This window comes from Salvia hispanica, chromosome 3 (genome assembly GCF_023119035.1).
Source record: "Salvia hispanica cultivar TCC Black 2014 chromosome 3, UniMelb_Shisp_WGS_1.0, whole genome shotgun sequence".
Lineage (NCBI taxonomy): Eukaryota > Viridiplantae > Streptophyta > Magnoliopsida > Lamiales > Lamiaceae > Salvia > Salvia hispanica.
The window spans coordinates 20,033,575-20,044,194 of NC_062967.1; the positions used below are offsets into that span (position 1 = coordinate 20,033,575).

Consider the following 10,620-nt stretch of genomic DNA (forward strand, 5'->3'; position numbering starts at 1 on the left):
TAAACAGAGCAGATCCGAAGCAAATAAAGGCGATCAAAACAGATAGTTGAGTGGTACTTAGTTTTGAAACGGAGAAGATAGTTGGACGTTAAAATAAAAAGATGAGAATATCATACATGCACATACAAGAACTCTCTTTGTCCGATATTAAATGTCCTATTATTCGTTTTCTATCCGTGCACTAATAAATGTCCTATTTCATTTTTACTATTTTTGGTAAATAGACTTCACATTCCGCTAACTTATTTCACTCACTTTTTATTATAAAATTAATACTCTCTTCGTCTCCTAAAATATAAATATTTGAAATGATACAATTTTTAATGCAAAATTAATAAAGTAAGAGAATGATAAAAAGAAAAGTGTATTAGTTGAAAATGAGTCCCAAAATTTCCATAAAAATAAAAACTTCTGTTTTTAGCGGACATACCAAAACTAAAAAAAAAATTATTGTTAGAGAAACAGATAAATTATAAAAGTAGGAGATACAATCACTAACTTTTGCTATCCGCTTTTGTTTATACTAGTACTCCACTGTCCATTAGAAATGAAATATTTTCCATTTTAGATTGTCCCAATAAAAATGAAAAGTCTCCTAAAATGAAAACAACACCATCTCTACTTTTTGTTCTCTCCTACTTTAATCTCTCTTTATTAACTTACAAAACAATACTGCACAAAATTACATGCCTGAAACCAAAAGTTGCATATTTATTGGGACGAAGGGAGTATAATTTACTAACTTTTACCATCCACTTTTGTTTATACTACAATTTCTTAATATTTGAGTCAACCAAATATTCGATCCATCTTACGTTATTTGAGTCGTATTCTATTTTGGGTTGTCTGAAGTTACTTGAGTCATTTTTTTTTTGGCTAAAAACAAAATATTTAATCACATGTACATTATTCTCTTCCATCTCTGTTACTTTATTTTACATTATTTAACCCACTAAACTCTATTTTCTTAAATCTCATGGCGAAAAGAAACGCTTCAAGTAATATTGGACGAAGTAAGTATGTTCCATGAAACATTTTCATTACCTCTTGCTCAATAGTAAACAAATAGTAATTCACTGAAATATGGAACATTTATTAAATTTTCCTAAACAAATACTCCCTCCGTCTCGGCTAAGATGATACATTGCTTAGCCGGCATGGGGTTTTAGAAATTATTGGTTAAAGTGTTTAATTGGAGAGAGAGAATGTGTGTCTAAGTATTAAAGTAGAGAGATAAAGAAAGATGAATATTTTAATAGGAGTGAGAAAAAGTGGTTGAGTGTATTAATTGGAAAGAGAAAGTCACTAAAAAAGGAAATGTGTCATTTTAGTTGGGACAAACTAAAAATGAAAACGTGTCATCTTAAGCGGGACGGAGGGAGTAGTAATTTGTACAAAGAAATTTTATATACACTTTCATTTACGAAATCAAACAGGTGAAATATGGAACATTTATTCTGGAGGTAGTAATCAACTTACCACTGCCAATAAAAGCGCGTCGTGTTGACGAGCAAATGAAAGTTATCGCTGATGAGCAAAGCACGCGCCGTCACTCGCGTATGACGTGGCACCCTATCAGTAACTGTGGCGGCAAGCGCGCGTGATAAAAAAGCAGCGTGTGGTTCGATGGCAACCACTCGCAGAGCGTTTTAGAGAGAGAGAGCCAAAATAAGGAAAGATTTCTGGAGAGAGAAAGCGAGTGGGAGTTCGGATCGAAGAACAGAAAGCACGAGAGAGAGAGAGAGAGAGTTCCCTCCTTCTTCGTCTCTCCCAAACCCTAATTTCCCTAATTTATGTTTTCGCTTGTCTTATCAATTTTTCTTTCCACACTCATTTCTGCTTAATTTTATCCGTTTTCGAATCTTTCTTCATCCTTTTGGGGTTATTGTTTATTGTTCTGAAATTCGGATCTGTGTGAAATATGGTTTTAATTTAATTTTGCAACTGTCTTCATTTCTGTGCGTTATTCCTTATACTTTGGGTCTGGGCGTTTGTTCTGCGACTCTAGGGTTCTTTAAACCCTAGATCTTTTTTTCGATTTTGCTTATTCTAGGGTTCTTGAGTCTCGATTTGGGAGAAAGGGTTTTTTATTAAGGAATTGGGGATTACATGTATGGCTTCAGGGACTTTAGGGGATTTCAATGATGATTTGAATTGGAGAGGGAAGTGTCGATGGACAGAGAACAGTAAAGTTTATACGCGGAAGAGCCACAAGAAATCCCTTACCCCCTCAACAAATCAGGCTTCAACAAGCGCTCAAACCGATGCTGAGGAGCAGGCCACAGTCCCTTGTTCGACAGCAGATTGTTGTGCTTCTGAGGTAGTTGTAAGGTCGGAGGATGTAGATTCTTGCCAAAATCAATCCGAGGACAAAAAGACAGATTCTTCAGGCCAGGTACTGCTGCTAGAAGAGAATGAAAGTCAACACGTAGCGGAGAATGGTTGTCAAACTGGTGATAGACTTAAAGAAGGCCGACGTACTCAAAGTGCAGAGCTTGATAAAACGCCTTCAGCTGATGGTGAGAAGGAGTTAGTGCCATCACTGTTAAGAGAAAATGATCATCCTAATTTTCATGTTCCGCAAGCCAATGGCCTCACTAAGGTCAATGGAGCTGTGGAATCACCTGAAGTGGCCAAAGAGCAGCAACTCGTTGGGAATGAGGCACGGGATGATGAAGAAATGAGGCCTGCTTCACCTCAAGCTTCTGAAGGTAATGTTCGGAGTAATCTCAATGGAGTTGTGGTGCCACTGGTGGTATCTAATGTTGATGATAGGATTAGATTTAATTTATGTAAAGCGACACCAAAGAATGAGATAAAGGTTCTTAGGAAGAATCTAGAGCACGAGCTTGATCAGGTTAGGAGGCTAGTTAAACAGTTTGAATCCAAAGAGAACCAGCTTGCTTTACATAATAACCAGACCAGCAACAGTAACCTTAGTAATAAAGGTAATTATGTCGATGCTGAAGGTGCAAATGCTGGTGAGTATGTTCAGTCTCAAGCCCTGCATGCCCGAAGTAATGTGGTTGACCGAAGGTTGTTGTTGAGGGTGAACACAGAGATGGGTACAATGGGGCACAAAGAAACGAGACCTGTCGGATTAGCAAGGGTCAATTCAGATATGGGTGCTGCACGGAATCTAGAACCTCGGGTGTATAGTAGGCAATTCAGTGTGGCAGTAATAGATAATAGGTCCAATGAGTTTATTGAGAAGGAGAAACGTACCCCGAAGGCGAATCAGTATTACAGAAATTCAGAGTTTCTTTTGGGAAAAGATAGACTGCCTTCTGAAAGTAATAAGAGATTGAAAACAAATAATGGGAGGAAACACAGTGGAGAACAAGATCATGCCATGGGATTTGGCTTTGGGTTTGATAAGAACAGGAATCAGGTTTTGAAGAACTGTAGCAGCCTACTTCAGCGGTTGATGAAGCACAAGTTTAGTTGGGTTTTCAATGAGCCCGTGAATGCCAAGCAACTTGGATTGGTTGATTACCATGATGTCATTAAGCATCCTATGGACTTGGGTACCATTAAGACTAGATTGTCACAGAATTTTTACAAGTCTCCAAGGGAGTTTGCTGAGGATGTACGACTAGTTTTTCGCAATGCCATGACTTACAATCCGAAGGGGCAGGACGTTCACCTTATGGCAGAACAGTTGTCACAGATTTTTGAGGAAAGGTGGGCCATTATAGATTCTCAGTTCAATTCTTATTGGAAATATCCAGAATATCACGAGGGGGGATTACCCACACCCTCTTCTAGAAAGGGTGTGCCATATTCTCATTTTGGCCCTGCTTCAGTTCCAGTCTCTGCGCCTGCTGCTTCAGTTCCGTTGTATGACTCTGTTGCTCCGGGAAGAACTTCTGAGAGGCCTGAGCCAGTGACATCATTCATGGCTGTTGATCGAAAAATTCATCGACCTCATGTTGGCAGGACTCCTGCTCCCAAAAAACCTAAAGCAAAAGATCCTAATAAAAGGGACATGACTTATGAGGAGAAGCAAAGACTCAGCACCAACCTACAGGGCTTGCCTCATGAGAAGCTTGATGCTATTATTCAGATCATTAACAAGAGAAATACTGCCCTTTCTCAAAATGATGATGAGATTGAGGTTGAGATTGATAGTGTCGATGCAGAGACTCTCTGGGAGCTGGACAGATTTGTGACTAATTACAAAAAGAGTTTGAGCAAAAATAAAAGGAAAGCAGAACTCGCTCTTCAAGCAAGAACCATGGGGAATCAGAATGCCTCGTTGGTGGTAAGAGGACGGGCTTTCTTTTCTTGATTGCATAACACTATGAATTAATTCTTCTGTCTGATCCTAATCAAGTGTGTTGAACCAAACTGCAGAACTCAACTCCAGCATTGGCAATCCAGATGGAAAGTAGAACAGGTATTATGAACTTTTTCATTCAGGCATTCTAGGTTGCTCTTTATGGACTCTTGGAGACTTAAATCTGACATTTGTTTTTCCTTACTTACCCCACTTTTTCTTTCCAAAGCTTTAAAAAACGGTGCCACTCTTGTAGATGATGACAAAGAGGGTCAAAACAGGAGTAGGACCAGCAGTTCTAGCAGTTCTAGCAGTGATTCGGGGTCGAGTTCAAGTGGTACATTTTTACTTTCTAATCCTTACTGTTCTTGGTTGATTTCTTCAGTCTGTTGTATATGATTTTCACTGTTTGTGCGTTCATTTGCAGATTCTGATAGTGACAGTTCCTCTGTGGATGGATCCGATGCTGAGCATTTGCCTAAGACATGAAAGAATCTTTCTGACTGAGGTATAAAAAGATTTCTGCTTGGTAATAGGTTTGTTGGTTAGTTATTTTCATATTTTGCTTTATTGTTATCATTTTCCACAAGCTGTCACTGATCATCATTTAAAAATAATTAAATCCTCCTTGATTGAGCTTTGAATTTAAGGTCCACTTGGATCCGACTCACAATATGATATCTAACTAATCATTATGAGGAGTATATAACTAACGATTATGAGAAATGTTTTATCATGCTGAAAGTGTTAGTCTATAAATTGTGTTCTGGTGTACGTGATTTCAAAATTGATGTGAAAGTTTTCGAGTTCTGAAATTTTGTTATAAACTGTATTGTGAAGCTTGTTAAGACAAATCTGTTCCCCTAACATCTATGACTTGTGTCTGAGGGAATATTTGTTTTATTGGTTGCATAATTATCTTCTTTCATGTAGGTGTGAACCTGATTACCCCCTAAGGAAGTATACTCGGTCCCGTCAGTATTTGATTATTTTTGTTGAGACAGTAAGCTTGAGAAATTTGAACCCTTTGATTGAATGTGTCAAAACTGACAATTTTTTGTCTGTATGGATTTGAAACCTCAGTTATGGATTTTTGTTGTTTAATGTAGCGAGGAAATATGTTTCTAGGTGCTCTTGAGGCCAGGGAAATGTCAATTTTGTTTCATGGATTGTGCTGTTAGAGTTTGTGGGCTGATCCTGATTGTGTTTTTCCCATATCTTAGTATTTTTACATGAGCATTTGTCCTTTTTTGATCAAATGTTGGGTTTGTGCTATGCTGAGTTTGACTTGATTTTCAGAATTTGCAGGTGATGCTTGTTGGAGTAGGGTTAAAATTCTTGTGATTGGGTTCTGCTGATGGCAGTCCGGGATCTATGTTGAAAACTCGTAATGGAAGAATGTATTATTAAATGATGATATCAACCGATTTTCGAAGATAAGGAACTTGTGATAGGATTTTAGTTGATAATTTGACTAGTGACAATGGGGCTCAGAGCCAAGATTGAATAGGAGATTTAGTAAAGCTGTATTATGGTGTTTTTGCAAATTGTATTACAATAGCTGTATATAGCTTTCAGGCTTAGGAGTGCTGTTAATTTTGTTTTTAGGCCAATGGTTTGGATTTCAAGCTGGTTAATAACATTCGCTAGTCCAGTTATCCGTGAATAAGCAATCTTCAAATTTACATTTTTGCTGCATTTCAAAATACAATGTCCGCGTCAGTAATAACCGAGTTTGAAGTGTGTTTTTGTGAGGCAAGAGAGATAAAAGAGAAGAATCAGAAGCAGAAAAACAAAGGGAGGGGAGGATTATTTTTTTATTGTGAAAATAGTGTTCCTTTTGTCCTATAAAAGATGGTATACATGGAAAATGGCACTGAATTTTAGAAGATGTGTTATATTAAGTGGAAAGAGAAAATATTATATTTATATTAATATGTGAGAACTTTTACTAAAAAAAGAAAATTTAACATCTATTGTGGGACAAACTAAAAAATAAACCAAGTCATTTATTATGGGAAAGGAGTAATAATTTGACGAGTCAGATATCTAATGGCAGGTTTGTCGATTGTAATTAGCCGAATCTTATTAGATGTTAGAAATGTGTCATTTAATTCCTTAAAAGGCTTTATATAGATTAGAATGATTATCATCGAATTCAATATGAGACTAGAGTTAGAAATTTTAATATTAGTATAAGTCAATGTTTTAAAAATCGGACCAGCAAAAGCACCGGGACGGCTATTGGTTCACAGTTCAACTGGTCCAACCGGTTGGACCACTAGTTGAACCGGAATACTGTAGCAAATATATATATGAAAAAATTTAATATACGATGAAATATATTAATCATACATTGCAAAAAAAATTAAATAATACTATAAATATATATTTAAAAAATTAGTAATAGTTAAACACTCCATATATTACACAAAAAGATTAAAACTTATACTCCATCCGTCCAAAAAAATAGAGCATAATTACCAATTTTGGCCGTCCACTAAAAATAGAGCACATTCATTTATGAAAAGTTTTCAACAAATAATAACCCTACACATCATTCCACTAACACTACTTCTTACTTACTTTTTTTCCGTATCTCTTACTTTTTTTTCTTCTCTCTTACTTTATCAATTCTACATTAAAACTCATGCCATACACAAATTACTCTATTTTTTGTGTATATTTTAAATATACACGGCATACAAATGTTAATATTTAATAACAATAGCATATAATTAAAACTTTGAAATGATAAATAATAATTTAAAATTAGTAGATGATAAATATGATTAAATATACTACACGTAAAATTTATTGGATGATAAAATGTCACTATATATAATAAATGATATATAATTAAACATAATATATACTATTAAAAATATACATGTACATATAATTAAGAGTTAAAATTATATTATACAAATAATTCAATACATATACTCCATCTGTCATATTAAAAATGAAGCGTTTTCCTTTTTGGATTGTCTCTAATTCGAGGTTTGGAAATGGCTATGGAGCTTTCTACACACATTTGGACAGAGCTGGAATTAGCGGCTCTGGTTACCTTGTTGTCATTGAGACAGCTTGGCTCTGCGAATCTTTGGCATCATATGGCTTTGATCCAGAGTATAACTTCTAAGCGGCAGGTTCGATTCTCACACATCTACAAAGAAGGAAACTGTGCTGCCGACTTTCTGGCAGGTAGGGGGGATCAGACCTCTTCCCTGACATTTTATGATTCAGTCTCTGCGCCTCGATATCTGAAGGCCCTTGTTAGGATGGACCTACTGGGATATCCTAACTTTCGTTTCCGACGCAGATATGTGGACTGATCTTACCCATATGGTAGTTTGCATTTTTTTTGTATTTGTCTCTTCCTTTTGTTTATTTAGTTTCTAGTTTACCTTTGACAGCATGGAGGATCTGTTGGGGATTGGTGCCCCTTGTCCAGCGGAAGTCATGCATTCATAAATAAATCATGCATACATATCTATTTGACTGATTATGGGATCAATTAATCACAGGTTAAACAATCAATTGTATGCTAGAACACATATAATTCAGAAACAAGGAATAAGAAGAACCCTAATTCATGAACTCCTACGGTTTTGAATTACCGATCTGATTCTCCGAAGAATCGATGATTGCTTGCGCCTTCTCCACATGAAGATCCTCGTACTCAACCAGGAATCTTCTAATCTATATCCCGAACTCAGAATCTGACCTTTGGGTGGACAAAGCTTGTCAGAATCAAAAGAACTAGACTAGATAGAAGACTGGACTTCAGTTCCGTGAAACTGAAAAATTTCGTCCAGTCCCTGGAAGAGGGGGCACGAATTTGGATGCTAAAAATCAATTAAATTAGTCTTCTATTTAGTCTCCTTTATATAGAGTTATGACTGGCCAGATTAGGGATGCATGGAAGTTGGACTTGGGCCAAACCTGTTGGTCTTTTACTAATTAAATTGAGCTCTAATTTTATACAAGCCTAAACATAATATTATTATCATCCACTATAGTATAATAATATTGAATGCCCGTTCAATCCCAAATTACGAGTAATCCGGGCTTTTCCTCTTTAATTTATTATTTCCTGTGTTTAAGATATAAATATCCATTAATTAATTTAAGTCGGCTATTTGACTTTAATCAATTAATATCTTTTTCCAAGAGTTGTCTAGTTCGAAATCTTTATTTATTATTCTGGAATAAATTCCAACCGGCCGGGTTTCTGAATAATAAAACCTTTTTCGAACACCTCTTGAGGATATTATCAAACTGGACTCACCCAGCACACGATTCATTGTAATAACAATACTAGCACCTTTAGACATTGATCACCACTACACAAGATATCAGGATTCTTGGATTGCAAAAAATCTGCACCATTTGATAAATCAAAGTAGTGCATAATCAATATCGTATGCTCAATGTTATGTCAACAATGATTAAGAAATAACAATCACCGAGACCTCATCTTTCAGTAAATAGCAAGAAAGACTTATCTCAACTGTTAGATCCTTCAGTGCTATACCACACCAGTGTCGTTTATTTCCTAAGGTAAGGAAACATGCGGACTGACACTGCAACCTTTCACGATAGGTAGCCAAAGACCAAGATCACGCAAAACAATATAATCTCAAAAAGACACACAAGTTATGCAAGATAAAATAGCCTCACAATGCTATGAACATGAACTATGCGTATCAACAATCAAGTCAAAGGGGTATTCAAATTTCATCCACAAAAAGAAGTTAATTCAAACACAACCAACAATAATCAATTCCAATAAATCCAACTCACAAATTCACCAACAAATTATCAAAAGTATATCATCCCCCATCAAATTCCAATCCAAACTACCAAAATATATACCAATAACAAGTCATCCAATGAAAGAATTCAAGATCAAAGCTCAGAAATCACAAGAAGAACGTACCTTGTGTTGGTTGACAATTGAGCACAAGAACAATTTGGTAGAATCCAAAGAATTTAATTGAGTGATGTGAATTTGAAGTGTGAGTTTGTGAATAATGTGGAGAAATATAATTTAAAGAGAGAGGGGAAAAAAGTGGATGGGGTCAGAAAGAAAAATATAGAAAGAAGGAAGGAAGAAACATACCTTATGTGAAAATCTCACGTCTAACACGCTTCAGCGGTTGCTGACTGCAGTTCAGCGAACCGCCGTGGATGGTCTTCCCTTACTGCTCTTCTTTCGGCGGGCCGCCGAAATTAACTCGACGATCGCTAGCCCTGCTCCAGATTTTTTTTTAAAACATAAACCAAAATAGATTTATTAGTTTTTTTTTTAATAAAAAAAATGAAAATTTTAAATTAAACAAAAAAAAAAAAATTAAACTAGAAACTACTAAAAACAGAAAGCTATCAACATTGAACTTTATATCTCACCCATGTGATACGCCCGGATTTTGCACTGTTTTAAGGCCATTATTTGGTCCGTTTTTGTTATCAAAATCACTCTACATGTCCATTATTTGCATATTCTATACATTTTGGTATTTTGACGTGTTTTGTGAGAAATGTGCATCTTTAAAAAGGGAGTAAAAACGCATAGTCCAATCAAGATCAATGGTGTTGATGATGATATTGTGAGGGTAAGACTTTTCCCTTTTCCTTAACGATGCTGCTAAAGAATGGTATGATTGTCGCTACGTATAAAACCACCAATTGGAAGGATCTAGTGGTACTCTTTCTCGACAAGTACTACCCGCCCGGCACCATCCTTAAGCTTAAGTGTGAGATTTTTCAATTCATGCAAGGATCCGATGAGCCTCTATATGAAGCTCTCGACGTTCAAAACTCTCTCAGCAAATGCCCGAACCATGGTTTTGGAATAGACCATAGGTAGGAATCCTTTATAATGGGTTTAACGAAAAATCTCTAGTTAATTGGATTCGAGGGCGAATGGGGGATTCTTGAGGAAAGGAGGAGTTGCTGCTATGGAGGTGATAGAGGAATTAGCTACCAACAAGGGGTTGGTCCAAAGAGAAGCACAAAGCTGAAAGGCTAGATGCGTGAAGAGCCATGTGGGAATGAGACATCTCAAGAATTGGCATCCATCGAGCAAGACTTGAAAAATTAGAAGCTACGAGGTAAAGAGGGGAATGTCATCAAAGATGTTAAATATGTCCAAAATGGGGGTTCAATGTGAGCAAAGAAAAAGAGTGGAGCCACCTAAATGGAGAAAAATATGAGATGGGCATCCAAAAGATCTTGGAGGTGATGCTTGAGGATAGAAGAAACAATGAGGCCGATTGGATTTATAGAGGAAGAGTGAACAACCTCGAGCAAGGAATAAGTACAATTACCACGCG

General features: G+C 36.4%; 1 protein-coding gene across 4 annotated transcripts; it reads left to right on the plus strand.

The window, feature by feature from the left end:
* The first annotated feature begins 1,638 nt into the window (after positions 1 to 1,638).
* LOC125213174 (transcription factor GTE4-like) lies at positions 1,639 to 5,945 on the plus strand. Of its 4 annotated transcripts, XR_007174881.1 has the most exons (6): positions 1,639 to 4,264; positions 4,357 to 4,399; positions 4,509 to 4,616; positions 4,707 to 4,787; positions 5,213 to 5,282; positions 5,579 to 5,945. XR_007174881.1 is itself a non-coding variant. In XM_048113567.1 (5 exons), exons 1-4 carry the CDS (start codon positions 2,114 to 2,116, stop codon positions 4,766 to 4,768), a joined length of 2,364 nt encoding a protein of 787 aa, XP_047969524.1. In that variant the 5' UTR covers positions 1,639 to 2,113; the 3' UTR covers positions 4,769 to 4,787; positions 5,579 to 5,945. The 4 variants fall into 4 exon arrangements, 3 of the variants coding, with proteins under 3 accessions (XP_047969524.1, XP_047969525.1, XP_047969526.1); XM_048113567.1 differs by lacking the exon at positions 5,213 to 5,282; XM_048113568.1 differs by lacking the exon at positions 5,213 to 5,282 and having other exon boundaries at positions 5,588 to 5,945.
* Positions 5,946 to 10,620: the final 4,675 nt, after the last annotated feature.

Coding starts and splice junctions, on each gene's coding strand:
- LOC125213174 (XM_048113567.1), top strand. CDS start 2,114: ATGGCTTCAGGGACTTTAGGGGATTTCAATGATGATTTGAATTGGAGA. Junction 4,265..4,356: donor ATCAGAATGCCTCGTTGGTG/GTAAGAGGACGG, acceptor ACCAAACTGCAG/AACTCAACTCCAGCATTGGC. Junction 4,617..4,706: donor TTCGGGGTCGAGTTCAAGTG/GTACATTTTTAC, acceptor GTTCATTTGCAG/ATTCTGATAGTGACAGTTCC.